General features: G+C 39.3%; 1 protein-coding gene across 1 annotated transcript; it reads right to left on the reverse strand.

Moving 5' to 3' along the window:
- On the reverse strand, window positions 1-16,622 carry cpdb (carboxypeptidase D, b). Its single transcript, XM_082140099.1, has 21 exons — window positions 15,925-16,622; window positions 14,673-14,875; window positions 14,447-14,589; window positions 13,601-13,767; window positions 13,176-13,519; window positions 12,147-12,338; window positions 11,893-12,075; window positions 11,726-11,808; window positions 11,563-11,653; window positions 9,027-9,172; window positions 8,767-8,936; window positions 8,407-8,676; window positions 7,996-8,191; window positions 7,038-7,176; window positions 6,820-6,951; window positions 6,583-6,678; window positions 6,417-6,478; window positions 5,533-5,664; window positions 5,251-5,436; window positions 4,334-4,430; window positions 1-247 (listed from the first exon to the last, which is right to left on the reverse strand). The coding sequence occupies exons 1-21, from the start codon at window positions 16,551-16,553 to the stop codon at window positions 36-38; spliced, it is 3,873 nt and encodes a 1,290-aa protein (XP_081996225.1). The 5' UTR covers window positions 16,554-16,622; the 3' UTR covers window positions 1-35.
- Between the last annotated feature and the right edge of the window lie 446 nt (window positions 16,623-17,068).

A 17,068-nucleotide genomic window follows, 5' to 3' on the forward strand; every position in this document is an offset into this window, starting at 1 on the left:
ATGACATTTTATTCTTAAACGTTGTGACAGTACATTCATCTTGCCTCCACAAAGTAAGGGTCGTCCTCACTCTCGCTCTCATCCAGAAATTCATCTCGCAAGGGTGACTTCTCTGAAGCCATCGCCTCCATTCGGAGGCCTTCCTTCTTGCGACGCAGCCAACGAATCCCGTCTCGTATGTGGCTGAACTTGGCAGAGCGAAGGTGCCAGATGAGGAGAGCGCAGATCAAGATGCCCATCAAAGAGGCTAAACGAGGATAAAGGGTTGCAGGACAGTTTACTACTGCATTTTTATAGGAATCCTTTCATTCAAGTCATTAATCAGTTCACTCAGAGGGAGTTTGACAAGTAGCAAATGCTTAGCTCATAATTATTATGACCTGAATTTATAACAGTAAAATTAAGAAATCTACAAAGATTTAATAATATGGGTTCAAATACGAATACTTGAATATGTAAATCAGCATATTTTATAACACGTTTTAAATTTATAAACGCATTTTAAATTTATAAAAGGTCCTACTATGTCCTTTTACAAAGTTTTGATTTTGTTTTTGGAGTATACTAGAATAGGTTTTCATGCTTGAATGTTAAAAACAAAAAAGGTTTTGTTTTTTTCCACACATTTTACATGGTTCCTGACAGACTAGGAAAAGAGGTACTGCAACACTGTTAAAGCAGAATGTGCTCTGATTGGTTGGCTGGCTGTCACGCCCCTTTCCATCACTTGAAGTTTCAACACCCTACTTATGGCGCTTTTCCACTGCATGGTACGGCTCGGTACGGTTCGACTCGGCGCGGAACGGTTCGGCTCGCTTCGCTTTTCCACTGCGTGGTACGACTCGGCTCGGTACGGCACGGTTCGGTTCGCTTTAGCTCGGTTGCTTTTCCATTGCAGTTAGTACCGCTTCAAAGTGGGTAGGACTGATCGTTATAGTTGCCGTCTCTACTGCCATGACATCATCATATTAAATGCGAATTTTTCATTCCGTGTTTCCCCATCCGCTCCTCAGCAACCAACGAGAGGAACGTCTGCACCTCGTCAACTGACCACGATTCAGCCATTTCTTTTTTTTAAGTTTATACTATTTTTTTTAAGCAAATACTTTTAAAACAGGCGCTACAGTGTTGGCTGTTGTCTACTGGCTATTTAAATCTAGCGGGTTTAGTGTCTCGTGTCGTAAATACAATGACGCTGGTAGTGATGATTCTGTCTGACCAATCAGTGATCTGCAGTGTTTTCACGTCACATTTTAGTATCGGTACGGCACGCTTGGAACCTCAACAGAGGTGGTACCATTTAAAGCGAGCCAAAGCGAGCCGTACCGTACCGTACCATGCAGTGGAAATGCGTCATAAGTGAGCCGTACTGAACCGAGCCGTACCGTACAGTGGAAAAGCACCATAAAGCAACTCAACCAGGCCTCACCCCTTTTGTTTTGCATATGCCTTGGGTGGGAATTATTTAAACGAGGAATTGTGACGCGCGTGTTCCCAGAAGAAAACTTAAAAGGCACAGTATGTAAAAGGCTGCCAACTTTTGAGTTTAGCTGGGAGCGAGAATTATGGAAAAACCTTGTGATTGTCAAAACATTTTGGTAACTAAACACAATTTCATTAAGTTGATAAGTGACAACATGTTACAATGTTTACAATGACTGGTTGGCTACTTTTTTATTAGTCCTTGACCTAAATTTCCCAATTTCAACTCATAAGCTTGCGATTTGATCCTGATCTTGATTCAATAAAGATTAATTTGGATAAATGAGGTACAGTAGCTGCATGTACATTTTTCTCAAGAAAAAAATAAATAAAAAATCTAGTGCTGTAAACGTACAGGGAGCCCTGTCAGCTTATTAAAGGTTAAATTAACCTATAATATAATGAGGTTTTTATAATAATGTTATTGTATTTTTACTCGTATCTTAAAAAAAAAAATTATAAGTTTAACAGTGCATATATTCAGTAAAATACTCTCTATAGCAGACATTAACTGTCCTGGAAGGTGCGGGAGTCTCCAGCATATTGATAGAGGCTCCCAGACACCTGCAAATTATATACAATATCCCAGGAAATCGAGCAAGTGAGAGAGAAAGCGAGTTTACACCTGGTATTAAGATGTGTTTTCAGTGAACCAAAGTGGTCAGCCAAGACGCATTGCCGTTACACCAGGTGTTATCACGCGTTTCAAATGCATCTTCTGTGACCACTTGCGTTCGGATTTCGATGAGACCCTCGCCTCTTTTTCTGTCATACTCAACTACATCACTTTTGGAGCACGAATACAATTGAATGAACGAACCCGTGTTAGCCAGCTTACGCGATTGAATATAATAGTACAATCATTTTTTTTTTATAATTGGGGGGTGTTGTACCATCTGTTTTGTAATGAGTTTTTCAGGGTAGGATGTCTGCAAGAGTTGATTTTTTTTAGCTAACTAACACGCTATGGTCATTAAATGGCTGTTTTAAAGGAACACGACGACTTTTTGGGACTTTAGCTTATTCACCGTATCCCCCAGAGTTAGATAAGTCCATACATACCCTTTTCATCTCCGTGCGTGCGGTAACTCTATCTGACACACTAGCCTAGCTTAGCACAAAGACTGGAGGTAAACGGCTCCAGCTAGCATACTGCTCCCAATATGTGACAAAATAACACCAACATTTTCCAATTTACATGTTGTGATTTGTATAGTCACAGCGTGTACGAATAACAAGGTCACATGAGAGACAGCCATCTTCTAACCGTACACATACTGGGAACTATATTCTCAGAAGGCGAAGCACTGCTACTTCTGCGGAGCTGGAGCCGTTAACCTCCAGTCTTTGTGCTAAGCTAGGCTAGCGGTCAGACAGAGTTACGGCACGCATGGAGATGAAAAGGGCATGTATGGACTTATCTAACTCTGGGGGATACGGTGAATAAGCTAAAGTCCCAAAGTTGGCATGTTCCTTTAAGATAAATGTAACATTACATGACATTGTTCTCCAGATGTTTTTTTCCCCCCCAACTCTTTCAGCGGTTGAAACACTGATTGATTAATTACCAGACATGATACATTTCGGTAAGTTGTACTGTATCAACATACTTTCTAATGTTCACTTGTTTTTATTTACCATTAACTAGTAGTAAAGAGGAAGAGACGATCAGTTCATGTGCCGCTTAAACTGATGCGCTACAGCGATCTGTCACGTCACATTTAAGAGCACCAAAACGGTTTTTATTGTTTGAATTTCGAAATAAAATTTACAGAAATTTCAAAGTTAATGCATTGTTTCATATCAAAAGTAACCAGCTCTGTCTTGTCTGTCGGTGTCAGTGTCCTTTATTGCTTCACGATTTTTCACTGTGTCATTTGAATTCGTGAGAGTTGGCAGCCCTGATGCAAGTTTCGCCACTAGAGGTTGCTTATTCAAAACAATAAAGGCGTAGCTTGATGATGCAGGGAATGAGTGTGGAATCATGGGAGTTGTTGTCTTCACCTCCACAGCTGATAAGCAAACTGACAGAAATCATGTTTATTGCAAATACTGAATTACTACTAATACAGGTCACTTTATTTGATTAATTAAAATTGTGGGGTAACGCAGCGCTGTTTTACATGGTCAAAACAATCACTCTAAAAATACGCTTGAGTGTGTTGAAGCAAAGTTATAACGTTGAAACTGAAAGTTGTTATAACATCAGTGGATGGTGTGAGACACTTTTTGCACACTGCAGTTAGCTAGATTGATAATAGAATATCATATTAAAAAAAGCTGGATGACTTGTGTTGCTAAATGGAATGTAGTTAATTAAAAAAATATATTGTATGGTGGAGAAAATGCTGTATTACTGTTACTACAAATAAAGCTCTTTGACTATGTTAGCCGTGTAAAAAAATATAGTGCGTCAACACTCATGATGCAAACATGTTACTCGCAGTAAATCAAGAAAACAAGAGATTCAAACAATAAGACAAACCGTGTTGAGCTAAAAATGATTCGTTTTCTGATAAATGTATCCAAACAGTTGCTCACCTTTCTAATAGAACATAATATATTAAAACATCTTTGGTGTTTCCATGGTTTCTACAGAAGTAAAATCATAAATGGATTTATATCTTGTTGGAAACATTTGGGATAATGCAAGTATACAAATCAACAAAAAATTGTTCTAGTGGTTTTTGCATATTTTAATCCAAACATCTTACATATTGTGCCTTTAAGACTACAAGTGAGGCATTTCAGGGAGAAAAGCATAATAGGTCCTCCTTTAATATCAACTTCTTTTGACCAATGAGATCACTGGAATTAGAACAAGTGTTAAGATTAAAGTGTCAAGATTTACCTGTGGCAATGAAAAACACTGCCCGACCGAGGGGAGCCCTGTCTGCCATAACGTCAATCACAATGGGACTGGTCACTCTGTCTGAGGATATATTCACCTAAAACCACAGAAGGAGAATGAGAGAATTGTAGAATGTGTGCAGTTTAACCTGGACAGAAGCAGCGTGATCATTTCAGCCTAATATTATATTTTTTTATTACACCACTGTTCAAAAGTTTTGGATAGCTAAGATTTATAAATGTTTTTGAAAGCAGTGCTCACCCAAGATGTATTTATTTAATCAAAACGCAGAAAAAAACTGTAATATTGTGAAATTAAAAATTGGTGAGACAACCTGTCACTCACATCAGATCGCAGCAATTAGCAAACTACAATGATCCAATCAATTTCCAATGGACAAAATCAAGTCCCGCCCAACATTTGTTCAATAAGCAGTTATATACCGACTTTTAAAATACAATTTATTTCTGTGACGCAAAGCTGAATTTTCAGCATCATTACTCCAGTCTTCAGTGTCACATGATCCTTCAGAAATCACTCAAATATGCTGATTTGCTGCTCAAAAAACATCTCTTATCATCAATGTTGAAAACAGTTGTGCTGCCTAATATTTTTGTGGAAACCTTTTTTTTTTTTTACGGATTCTTTGAAGAATAGAAAGAACAGCATTTATATGAAATAAAACTCTTATTTTATAGACATTATAAATATGTATACTTTCACTTATCAATTTAGTGCATTCTTGATGAAAAGTAGAAATAAAATAAAAGTCTTACTGCTCAACTTTTGAACAATAGCATATTAATTTATCTTGTGTTATAGTTTTATTATGCCAAAATCACTATCTCTCTCTCTCTATATATATAAAAATTAAAATAAATCTCCTCTTAAAGCCGTTAGCCATTTCTAAAACATACCTGCTGGAGCACTTGCTGATATCCATGGGCCTGAACCTGCAGCTGATGTGTGCCTGGAGCCACAAGAGTGGTGAAGTGACCGTGACTGTCTGCATGAACTGTCACAGAGCCGTTCACCACCACAACAGCACCCGACACCGGCTGGCCTTTACTGTCCCTCACAAAACCACTCAGACTTCTGTGAACCTTCAGAGACCAAATATGAGGAAAACATAGGTTTAAATGAGTTTAGGTTGCTTGAAAATATGGCTGGCTATTCTGAGAAGATGAGAGCGTGTCCACCTCCAGCAGCATGCGGAAAAGAGGCATTCTGTTTTCCATCCACATCGAGAAGAGCTGATGTTCAGGTGGGAACAAACAACAGCCAGTGTACACTGTGATCTCAGGGCAAACACCCACATCCAAACTGAAGTCCTGAAATACAAGACGGAATATGCAGAAAATTAGATTTGAGAACTTCAGTGGAGTGAAAGATTTTTGTATAATGGTTGATTTAACTGGGTTAAATGACATTTTTCATTTTGGTGAACTAGAGCGAACACTTGATCATTTTAAACAGTTCTGCCTCAGCACACAAGTTGTAACTTGGGGCTCCGTTTACACCTGGTAAGATTGTTTTGGTTGATCGGATCACAAGTAGAAGAGGGAGACACATTCTCATTAACACCTGGTGGTTTAATCCTTCTCTTTTGTCCACTTTCAACCACTTCTGTCTATGGGATTTTTCAGATCTTTCGATCTAATGGATTAAATAATCGAACGCAATTTACATATGAACCCGACCGAAAAACATACGGAGAGCTGCGCTTTTGTTTCTGCTCTGACCTCTGCAAGACCACACCGAACGCTGTATGTTAGAAATACAGGAATGGTGAGAGAACATTGGTTTGAAGATAAAAAAACGTACCAAGCACAAACTTGGGTCTCCAGCCAACAAAGTTTAAATCCCGTCGCATCTTAATACCAGGTGTAAACAAGGCCCAGCATGGTCAAAATGGATCAATTAATACATGTAATTTGATCTATATTGTGTTAAATACTATATAGCAAGTCATAACAAGCAAGTCATAAGTGACATATGTCACGAGTCTCACGACAAGAACAATATCTACAAACATGACAAAAAAAAAATCTGCCATTCGGACAATCTCAAATGATTCCAATACCTTCATACTGCCAGTGTGAGAACTGAAATCCGCACCCTTCAGGATCCCTCCCGGGATTTTCTCTGTTGAGTTAAAGAATGGCGTCATCTTCATATCATGTTGTGATTTTTTTGCCATGTAATTTTAGCAGTATTTTCTTTTCATCTTAAAGTCTTTTCAACAATACCTGACTCTTTTGTACATTTCAGGTTACCCAAGTGCATGAAAGGATGACTTCTGGCATACAAGGAAGCCAAATATCTCAACGTCTCCTCGTTTTGTTCTGGGTGAAAATCATAAGCCCAATCACTCATATATTAACTGTGCAGGATCGTTTATATAACAGAGTTTAATACTTAGGATCTTTAACACAACGAATGGGTAATAGTAATAATGTATAAACAAATAGTGTGCTGTTGGTTACCATGCTGATTAGGTCTGTCATATGGATACGTGGCCAGCAGAGAGCCTCCCTCCAGCACTACTGAGAGAGAGAAACCCCCTCCATAAATCAGATCCATCACTGAACGGGTCTCTGGCTGCACTGATTTATTACCTAAGTATAAATACAAATGTCACATTCACTGACCACTTGACAAGCTTTTGTTAATGACATCATTTCAATGCCTAGTGTTGACTGACCATAGAAGAAATCAGTATCCAGATCTATTCCACGAGCATTGGTGTGCCCCACACTGGGAGAGCACTGTCCTTCATGTGCCTGCTCCCTACCATCAGGGTTCACACACGGGAGGATAAGGATCCTGCTCTGGTCAATCAGCTAAGAGGAAGGACACAAAAACTGTATTGATGACAGGTACACAAACTCTGTTCCAAAACCTAGCAAGCTGCCTACTTGAACGACATCATAAATGCACACCAGACGCACTGGATGCTTCAAAAGATAGATGCCGCCGCCTTTTGGGCCAATTCTAAATCTGTGTGATCAGGAGTTTTGCATAAGGCCAAAAGTGTTCCCCAAGCAGATTTCACTTGTGTTCAAGTTGGTCATCCAAATTCACTGGATTCACCAACAGAAATCGTCTTTGGTTTGAAAGGGACTTCTACATGAGCTGCGCTTCATACATTACTAAACTTTTCACAATGGACCTTTTTTTTTTTTAGCAAAATCCAGCCAAAAATTGTTAAATGTGACCGCACAACGTTGCAGATTCAGTCACAGTGAAGATTAAGAATGCAAGCATAGTTAAAAATATGTTGATTGTGTATATGCACACACACTAATTCAATTCAACACTGTAAAGTATACAATTAAAAACCAGGAACTTTTTTGCAATATTTCGGTGTGCCATGTGTTTTTTTTTTAGCTTAACAACATGCATGCCATTCAGACTTGTTGTCTATGAAGAGTGTTCCCAATCTATGGGACATGGTGATGGGGGGCTATTGCGAAGGGAGGAAAATTATACTTCAATGCTTTCTAATTTATTTATTTTTTCACTAAACATTTTGCACTCCCCCTGGAAACTTTCCGTTCACTCATAAAACTTTTGTGAGCTGGTGTTGGAAATAATATAAGGTGAGTAAAAACTATATTTCATTGTTTTTACAAGAGGACACAATGTTTTGTGAAGCTTGCCTTGGTGATGGCGAGATTCCTGCGATAGTTGAGACAGAGAACAGAAGCAAACTCAAGCAGCAACTCTGGACCTGCTGCCGCATCACCATGGACTCCAGCCACAAAACGGATCTTGGGCTCGGCAGGTTGAGACATCTTCAAATTGCCAGCGATCTCAAGGGCCCATATAGTTCTGAACTCAGTGCTTTGACCCAAACTGACCCCCCCCCCAAAAAAGTGACGATTTAAACAAATGACATTTGAAGTTTCACAACATTTACAATAATAAATTCTCATGATCTATATTCTGAGTGGGTGTTAGCACATTGGTATAGGAGGTGGGTAATAAAGTCAACTGGCCCAAGTCAAAATATCTCATTCTCCAAGTTCTCAGCAATCACCTGATAAAGACACATCTTCAGGATTACATACCTGTACAGCCGTGTGATGTGAGGGAAGGTTAATGTCAGTCCTCTCAGGAACTCGGAGCGTTCCCTGTAGGTTCTGTATTCCAGGGTCTGAGCAGGTAGAAGGCCGCGGACCATCTGATCCAGCCCGCCAGGGAATAAAAGCTGGTCCACCAGTCTCTCAAAGTCCTTCTGTTCTACTCTAAACGGCTGCAATGCATCTCTGGTCAGCTTAAAGTCCACCTGCTCCACCCGAGAATTCAACACCCGGACAGATGCCGACATTGAGGTATAACTGGGGGAAAATAGCACAAGAAATGTAATGGCTGACCCATTTTATAACTGGCAGAATTCGGTTAATTTCTTGTGAAGGGTAAGGTCTCACTCTGGAGCAGAGGCTGTGAGACGATAAGAACCAGGAGCCAGGGGTCTCCAGTATTGGCCTGTGCTGCTGGTATGGACTTGATGACCTGAGCCTTCCACCACGACCGTGGCCTTAGCAATGCCTTTGCCAGAATGACCATCAGTCACCATACCCCTCACAAACATATGAACCTGACATACGGGACGTCACACAAACCATGCAAATGTTCAAACTGAATAGCTCACCCAAAACACAATGCGACATGATCAAAAATGAGTCACCTGCTGTATAAACTGTAAGAGCGCTTTGTGATTCTTCTCCCAGTATTCTGAGAGCGAATCCTCCGGTGGGAGCAGCTCACAGCTCAGACCAATGCTAACGGCTAAAGTGTCAGTGCCTTGATACGCCCAAGTCAGCATATCAGTTCCTACCAGTATGCAGAAGGCAAAAACAATGTTGCTTTCTGTGTGAAACAGGATACTCAACATAGAAGAATATGTACTGTGGAACAGACAAATACGACAAAATACAATAAAATAATGATAAAAAGTACACGCTACTGTTCAAATTTTGGGGTCAGCAAGATATGTGTATTTTTTTGGGAAATTAATTCCTATTCAGAAAAAACTAATTTAATTGATCTAAAGAGACAGTAAAGACATTAGTATAAAAAAAAACAAAAAAAAAAAACTGTTCTTTTGAACTTTCTATTTAAAGAATCCTGAAAAATAGTGTATCACTCTTTCCACAAAACAATTAAGCAGCACAACTGTTTTCAACATTGATAATAAGCTGCAATGTTTCTTGACCATCAAATCCACAGGCCACGTTTCGGCGTAACCTACGCTCACTCTCGCCTATCCTCTATGGTTTCCTCACTTCATCCGCTCAGTTTTCAGCACTGGACACGAACAGTGCTACCGACACTCTTTGCTCCACTCTGATGTCTTTAGACAACTTTTGCCCCCTTTCATCCAGACCAGCCCGCGCCACCCACACCCTCTGCCCCCTGGCTGTCTGATGTTCTCTGTGAACATCGCTCTAGACTCAGTGCCACAGAGAGGAAGTGGCTCAAATCAAAAAAATTCTACTGACCTTAGTTTGTATCAATATCTCCTCTCTTCTTTCTCTGCAAATGTCTCCACTGCTAAAACGACATTCTACCACAACAAAATTAGCAATTGTTCGTACTCCGGCACACTCTTCAAAACCTTCTCTTCTCTCCTTTGCCCTCCCCCTTTTAACCGACTCTCCATGTTTCTCACGCAGAACAACTTTCTGGACCACAACCAATCTGGCTTCAAAAGCGGCCACTCAACTGAGACTACTCTCGGTTACTGAAGCACTGAGACTGGCAAGAGCAGCTTCCAAATCCTCAGTACTCATCCTGCTGGATCTGTCTGCTGCTTTGAACACAGTCAACCACCTGTTACTCCTGTCAACCCTCATGAAGATGGATGTCTCAGGAACTGCACTCCAGTGGTTCAAATCCTACCTCTCAGGTAGGTCCTTCAGGGTGTCTTGGAAGGGTGAGGTCTTCAAGTCACAACTTCTTACTCAGGGCTCGGACCACTTCTCTTCTTCATCTACATGTCATCACTAGGATCTGTCATTCAGAAGCATGGCTTTTCCGATCACTGCTATGCTGATGACACACAACTCTACCTCTCATTCCAGCCGGATGATCCGACGGTAGCTGCTCGCATCTCAGCCTGCCTGACAACATTTCTTGCTGGATGAAGGACCATCACCTTCAACTCAACCTTGCTTGACAGAGCTGCTTGTGGTCTCGGCCAACCCAACACTTCAGCACAACTTCTCCATTCAGCTGGGTCCGTCAACCATAACTCCTTGGACAACTACAGGACAGCCAGGAATCTTGGGAGTTGTGATTGAAGCTTCCAAGACCATATTACTACAATGGCCCGGTCCTGCAGATTTGCTTTATACAACATCAAGAAGACCAGACCCTTCCTATCAGAGCAGGCCACACAACTCCTTGTCCAAGCTCTTGTTCTATCCAGACTGGACTATTGTAATGCTCTCTTAGCGGGCCTCCCGGCATGTCCTATCTGGCCTATCTTATCAAGCCTTTGCAAATGATCCAGAATGCAGCAGCGAGGGTGGTCTTCAACGAGCCGAAGAAAGCCCACATCACACCTCACTTCATCAGTTTGCACTGGCTGCCAATAGCTGCTCGCATCAAATTCAAGGCTCTGATGTTTGCCTACAAGACAACCACTGGGTCTGCACCAATATACCTAAACTCGTTAGTTCAGACTTATGCGCCCTCCAGCAAGTGAACGGTGCCTCGTGGTGCATTCCCAAAGAGGCACAAAATAACTCACGGACCTTTTCCTGGATTGTTCCCTGCTGGTGGAATGACCAACCAATCTCAATTCGTGCAGCCATTGTCAAAAAATGTCTAAAGACATCTTTTTCGCCAGCACCTAACTTTTTAAATAATACTAGCACTTGCCTAATCCATTTGTTTTTCTGATATAAAAAAATAAAAATAAACACTTGCGATATTTTAACTGTACTAGACTAACTGAGACTTCTTGTTGCAGCACTTGTATACTGTTGCCCTGTTGCTGGTCTGATTGCTTCTATTGTTCTCAGTTGTAAGTCGCTTTGGATAAAAACGTCTGCTAAATGATTAAATGTAAATCAGCAGATTAGAATGATTTCTAAAGGATCATGTGACACTGAAGACTGGAGAAATGATGCTGAAAATACAGTACTGAATTAAGGGTAATGTAAATAGGGTATTTTTTTCAATAATGACTTTAATCAGTGATTATGCTTCAGTCTGACCTGTGACCACTGGACGACGGTGTTTTGTGTCTTTTTTCTCTCTGGTTCTTGACACGTCACAAGCTTGGGGCTCTTGAAAAGCCTGAGATTGCTGGAAACAAAACGAGTCAGTAAAATTAAATTTTACACAATTCATGATATATACAGCATTCAAAATACACACCGAATAAAAGGCTTCTGCAACTGATTTAAACATTATCTCATCAGTGGAGTCAAGGGAACTCGGATACACGACTCCCCTAAACCCTAGAGACAACAATGGCAGATCAGTTTTATCATTTCAAAATGTTCATTAACATTGAGACAACTTAAGACTGCCAATTTCTGTACCTCCACATATACTTGCAGACAGTACAAAGGAATGGGCCTTGATCCAGTTTATCACCGCTTGAGTTTCTGCTTCAACAGTATTCTTCGATTGTGACTGTTCAGGGAAATTTGCATTCAGGTCAACACGGTGACTATTACTGTGTCCAATAATACTCTGGTCTCCTAAGACCCGTTCCTTGTGAGCTACGAGAAGAAAATCAGTGTAAATACAGATGAGAACAATTAAACAACCTGCCAGTTTATTTTGCTTGTACCTTTTAGCGCTATTTCATACCCATCTGGGTTCATGGAAGGCATGACGTGAATTCTTGTGCTATTGACCAGACGCGTGACCAATGGATCTTTGCCATAATTGCGGCACAAGTATTCAACCAGGTGTAGGAGAATCTCACGACCGATAAACTCGTTTCCATGCAGGTTACCCAGAAACATGACCTCTGGTTTGCCTGGTTGAAGTAAGGGGAGGTTTTCATAGAGACGCATTAATGTAAACTAGCAGTCAAAAGTTTGGATATTTTGATGTTCTTGAAAGTCTCTTCTGCTCACCAAGGTTGCATTTATTTGATCAAAAATACAGCAAAAATAAATAAATAAAAAGTAAACAAATTTGAAGTAAAAACAAAAAAACTTTAAATTTGTTTTTAAATTCCATGTATTCCTGTGATGCATTACTGCAATCTTCAGTGTCACATGATCCTTCAGAAATCATTATAATGTGCTGATTTGCTGCTCAAGAAAGATATCTAATTATCAATGTTGAAACATGATGCACTACCATTGAAAAGTTTTGGGTATTTAAGATTTTAAAAGAAATGAGTACTTTTGATTCCATTTAAATTAATACTTTGACATTAAATTGATCAAAAGTGACAGTAAAGGCATTTATAATGTTGCAAAATATTTCTATTTCAAATTAATGCTTTTCTTTTGAAGTCTAGTCATCCAAAAAAAAATTTCAACAAGGTTTTCAACATTGAAAATAATGACATTATTAATAATTGAGCAGTAAATCACCATATTAGAATGATTTCTGAAGGATCATGTGACACTGAAGACTGAAGCTGAAAATTCAGCTTTTCCATTACAGGAATAAAGTTACATTTGAAAATATATTTATATATAAAAAGTTTTTTTTTAGAAATATTTCACAATATTTATTCTATTTTTGATCAAATAAATTCATAAGAGAGAGCATAAGAGTTAGGGAAATTATTCCTAACTTTTGACCTATAGTGTACATACACAGATAAACAATATAAAAATGTGAGCGTATGCAATTGCACCTTGCTGACCAACACCAGGATTGGTGGAAATCTCCATCACATAAAGATTCCTGCCCTGCACTGATCGTCCAACAGAGTTCAGATAAGTGATGGATGGATAGATGGCACTAAACAGTTGCAACATCATCTCCATTTCATCATAACTATGATATTGGAATTCCAAAGACGGGATTGGATATTTTGAGGTGGGAGGCCCTGGTGTGCCCAGATCTTCTTTGGTCAGTATATGTCGTTCAGAGTGATCTAACAATAACGTTTCCTCTACCGGTTCCTCAAGAGTGAAGTTTAGCAGTGTGGCTTTGCCTTCGATCACCGGCACATTCTTCACAGTATTTGAAAGGTACCTGGAGGAAACATGACAAATTCCATTAAATTGGACTAATTCCATCTCATCATTTTACTTTTATGCATCTACACATAATCACCCAGGTGAGCTAGCAGTGATGTCATATCTTCCAGGGAGCAGCAGGCGATAATAATCACCAAACATCCAGCTTGTGATGTTGTGATCAATTCCAGAAATAGAGATTGTTGCATCTGGGAGACCAAAGCCTGATTTGGTCATTACGAAACCTCTCACACCAATATGAGCCTTAAACAGAAGCAAAATAAGATTTGATATCATTAAAAATAATAATAATTATTGGGGCGATGATTTCTGTGAACCCATGAAACGTGGATTACTGGGATCGGCAAACCATTGAACAAACGTGTATGGGCTTTACCTGATCTCAGATCAGTTTTATACATTTTTACACATTTTAATTAGACATTAGTATAATTAAAAGGAATAATATTTGTTAATGGTCTCTTTATTTGCCTCTTTAGCTGAGTCATCCATTGAACAATCAAAACAAGCCCTGACATTGATAAAAGAACACATATTACACAGACACTTATTAAATGATTAGTTAATTGCATTTGATAGATTATACTTTCAATAAAGCATATGCAATGGGTTTGTAAAAGGGTTTTTTATACATGTTTGGTCTGAGTTGTTGTTGCATTTACACTGTTCTGACCAGCAGGGGTCACCAGTGTGTGGCGTTTCGAACGCTTTGACACACTGAATCATTTTGCGAAGCAATTGGTTGAATTGATTCAAAGCTCATTTCTCCCATTACTACTGTCAGCTAACATTAACTTTTCTTTACACATATGAGGTTAAGTTAGGTGTTGGCATCCATAAGACGTTACTGGTTACATCTATAGCAAGAAAATTGAACAAGCAGTAGCCCATTCTACACAGTAAAACATTCCAATCAACTCACTTTCTGTATGTAGGTAAGAAGGGCCTCCTTGTTGTTGGTCCACTCTGTGTAAAGCTGAGAAGCTGGTGGATACTTGCAGCAGCTGAACTTAAAAGTGACTTCAAAACAGTTCCCTTTGTGGTAGTTGAAATCCTGCATTCCCCCTGCGACACCAAACCAAAAGCTCAATGGAGTTTCACTTAGTTAAAATACCTGACTTTAATGTCCAACAGTTTGTGTCCGATACCGTGTCCGAAGCTTCTGTTAGGATCAACAGGACAGTCAGGATTGTCCAGACTCATAATGGGATGGTTCTCAGTGTAGGTCAGTGCTAAATAGTGAAATAGGTCTTCATCGGCTGTCAGCCCTGGGCTTGCAGAAGAACTGCCGTCATCAAAAGGGAAGCTGGCCCCCACCGAGCCCCCGTGTAGACTACCAGACAAGACAAACCTTGAAAAGATGACAAAGAGCCAGAAAATCTGGTGAGAAAACACTTCTTGTGAAAAGATTTGAGTTGTTCTCTTGCTTCTGATCTGAGATTTTCACATCACACCACTGAATAATTCATGATTCATTTTTTTTTCTGGGCCAGTTTAAAAATGTAATGCCAATTTCTCTTAAAATCTAGTTAACTCTGATGTGAAGTGATGGCCATTTTGTGTCTGGATCAACTAATTAAAAAAATATATATATATATATATATATTTTTGTACGATTTTTTGTGGTGCATACAGTAATATAAACCAAAAATAAAAATTCTGTCATTATTTACTCATTATTTACTAATCCATATGAATTGAGCAGTTTAGTCCAAATTTTCTTAAGAGACACGATCGTTTTATATAATCAACGAACTCTCACATCGGTAAATGGAAACTCAATCATGTTCGCTTGATGTGTGAGAACCAATGAGGTTAATTCTCATGTTTTAAGCCTAAATTCAATCTGTTCCTCAATTAAGTGTCTTTTCAGAAAATTTGGACGACTAAACCGTTCATATGGATTAGTTTTACGATCTCTTTATGAACTTTTTGAAGCGGTGTCAGTTGCGTACTGTCAACGAAGGGCCAGAAATCTCTCAATTTCATTAAAATATCTTATTTTGCGTTCAGAAGATGTACGAAAGCCATACAGGTTTGGAGGTGAGTAAAACATGAGGGTGAGTAATTAATGACAGAATTTTCATTTTTGGGTGAACTATGCCTAGTTAATTTTTAAATCGGTTTTGTTTGTTTTTCCTTAATTATCTGTTAGTACTTTTAGTGCTTCAATACAATTATTTCAGTAAGTCGCCATGAAAGGCAACCGTTTTCCTTCTAATATTTGCATTTTATTTCCATTAACAAAAATGTTTTAATAGTTTTAGAGAAATTTAAGAGACTAAAATGACTTCAATAATCTCAATTATATTTAAATAAATAAAATAATTGACTGAATCCATACTACAATTGACTACAATCTTTGAATAAAATATTTAAACTACACAGCAAACAACATACTTTTTTTCAAGAATCCATCTCACAACAGCCGTGACCTCCGGTGTATCATCTGAAGTCTTGCTGGAAGGCTCATCCCGGTCTGGGAAACTGTTGTCGAGTTCATAATGTTTGGCATTCTGGCGGCCTTCAGCACTTCCAGTGCAGTCACCCTCCAACGCGCGCTCAAATCCGTCAGGGTTCATGCTGGCCAATATATAGATGTCCGTTCGGTTCACCAGCTCCGTCACTCTCACATCACGGCCATACTGAGTCAACAGGTACTCAATCAGATACACTAACACCTGCCTCGACAAAGCCTCGTCCCCGTGGATGTTTCCCACATACTTGAACCTGGGTTTGCCCGGTACGTCCGTACTCGGATTCGTTGTTATTCTCATGACCCAAAGCTCCCTTCCCTCGACAGACTGTCCGATGCTCGCGAGGCGGCAAATATGCGCGTATTTGAGAGAAAAACTTTGAAGACGGTCTGTCATGGCGGCGTAGTTGTAATATCCCTGGTATGTTTCTTCGTTCACTTCGTTGGTGAGTCTCAAACCAAGTATTTGGTGCGGAACTATTAAAATATGCGGCAAAATGAGCCACAAAATATTCATTGCGCGTTTGTAGTGGTTTGCAAACAATCGTGACATTTAAAAATAACCTTTTGTTTTGTCGTTTTATTGTCAGTTTTTTTGTTGCGCCATTACAGAATTGGTCTTCATTTGGTCTGCAAGTTAAACCCTTTGAATCAAAATCAGGGACACTAATAGATTCCACTTGGCTTAATCAGGAGACAATTGGTATACACAGGGCCAAACTAAAACGATGGATTAAACCACTGCTGTTAAAGGGGTAGTTGACAAAAGTCCGTGACATTTTATTTTGACCATTAATTGTTTTGTTTTTTTAAATGACATGTATTAATGAAAAGTGTATTTTAGGTGCTGTATTTGGTCATAATGATTTTTTAAAAACAGTTTATTCACCTTTTAGCTTTTATTTTCAGTTTGCATAATGAAGCCGGGAAGTTCGAAATTGCCACCATGTATTGTACCCTTAAATGGGGCACTTTTTGTAGTGGTGTAAGAAACCATAGTGTGGGATTAAATGAGTACACTCATTTAATCCCACAATGCACTCTAATAATGAGTGTACAACCGATGTA

Source organism: Leuciscus leuciscus, assembly GCF_965113295.1.
Source record: "Leuciscus leuciscus genome assembly, chromosome: 16".
Taxonomy (NCBI): domain Eukaryota; kingdom Metazoa; phylum Chordata; class Actinopteri; order Cypriniformes; family Leuciscidae; genus Leuciscus; species Leuciscus leuciscus.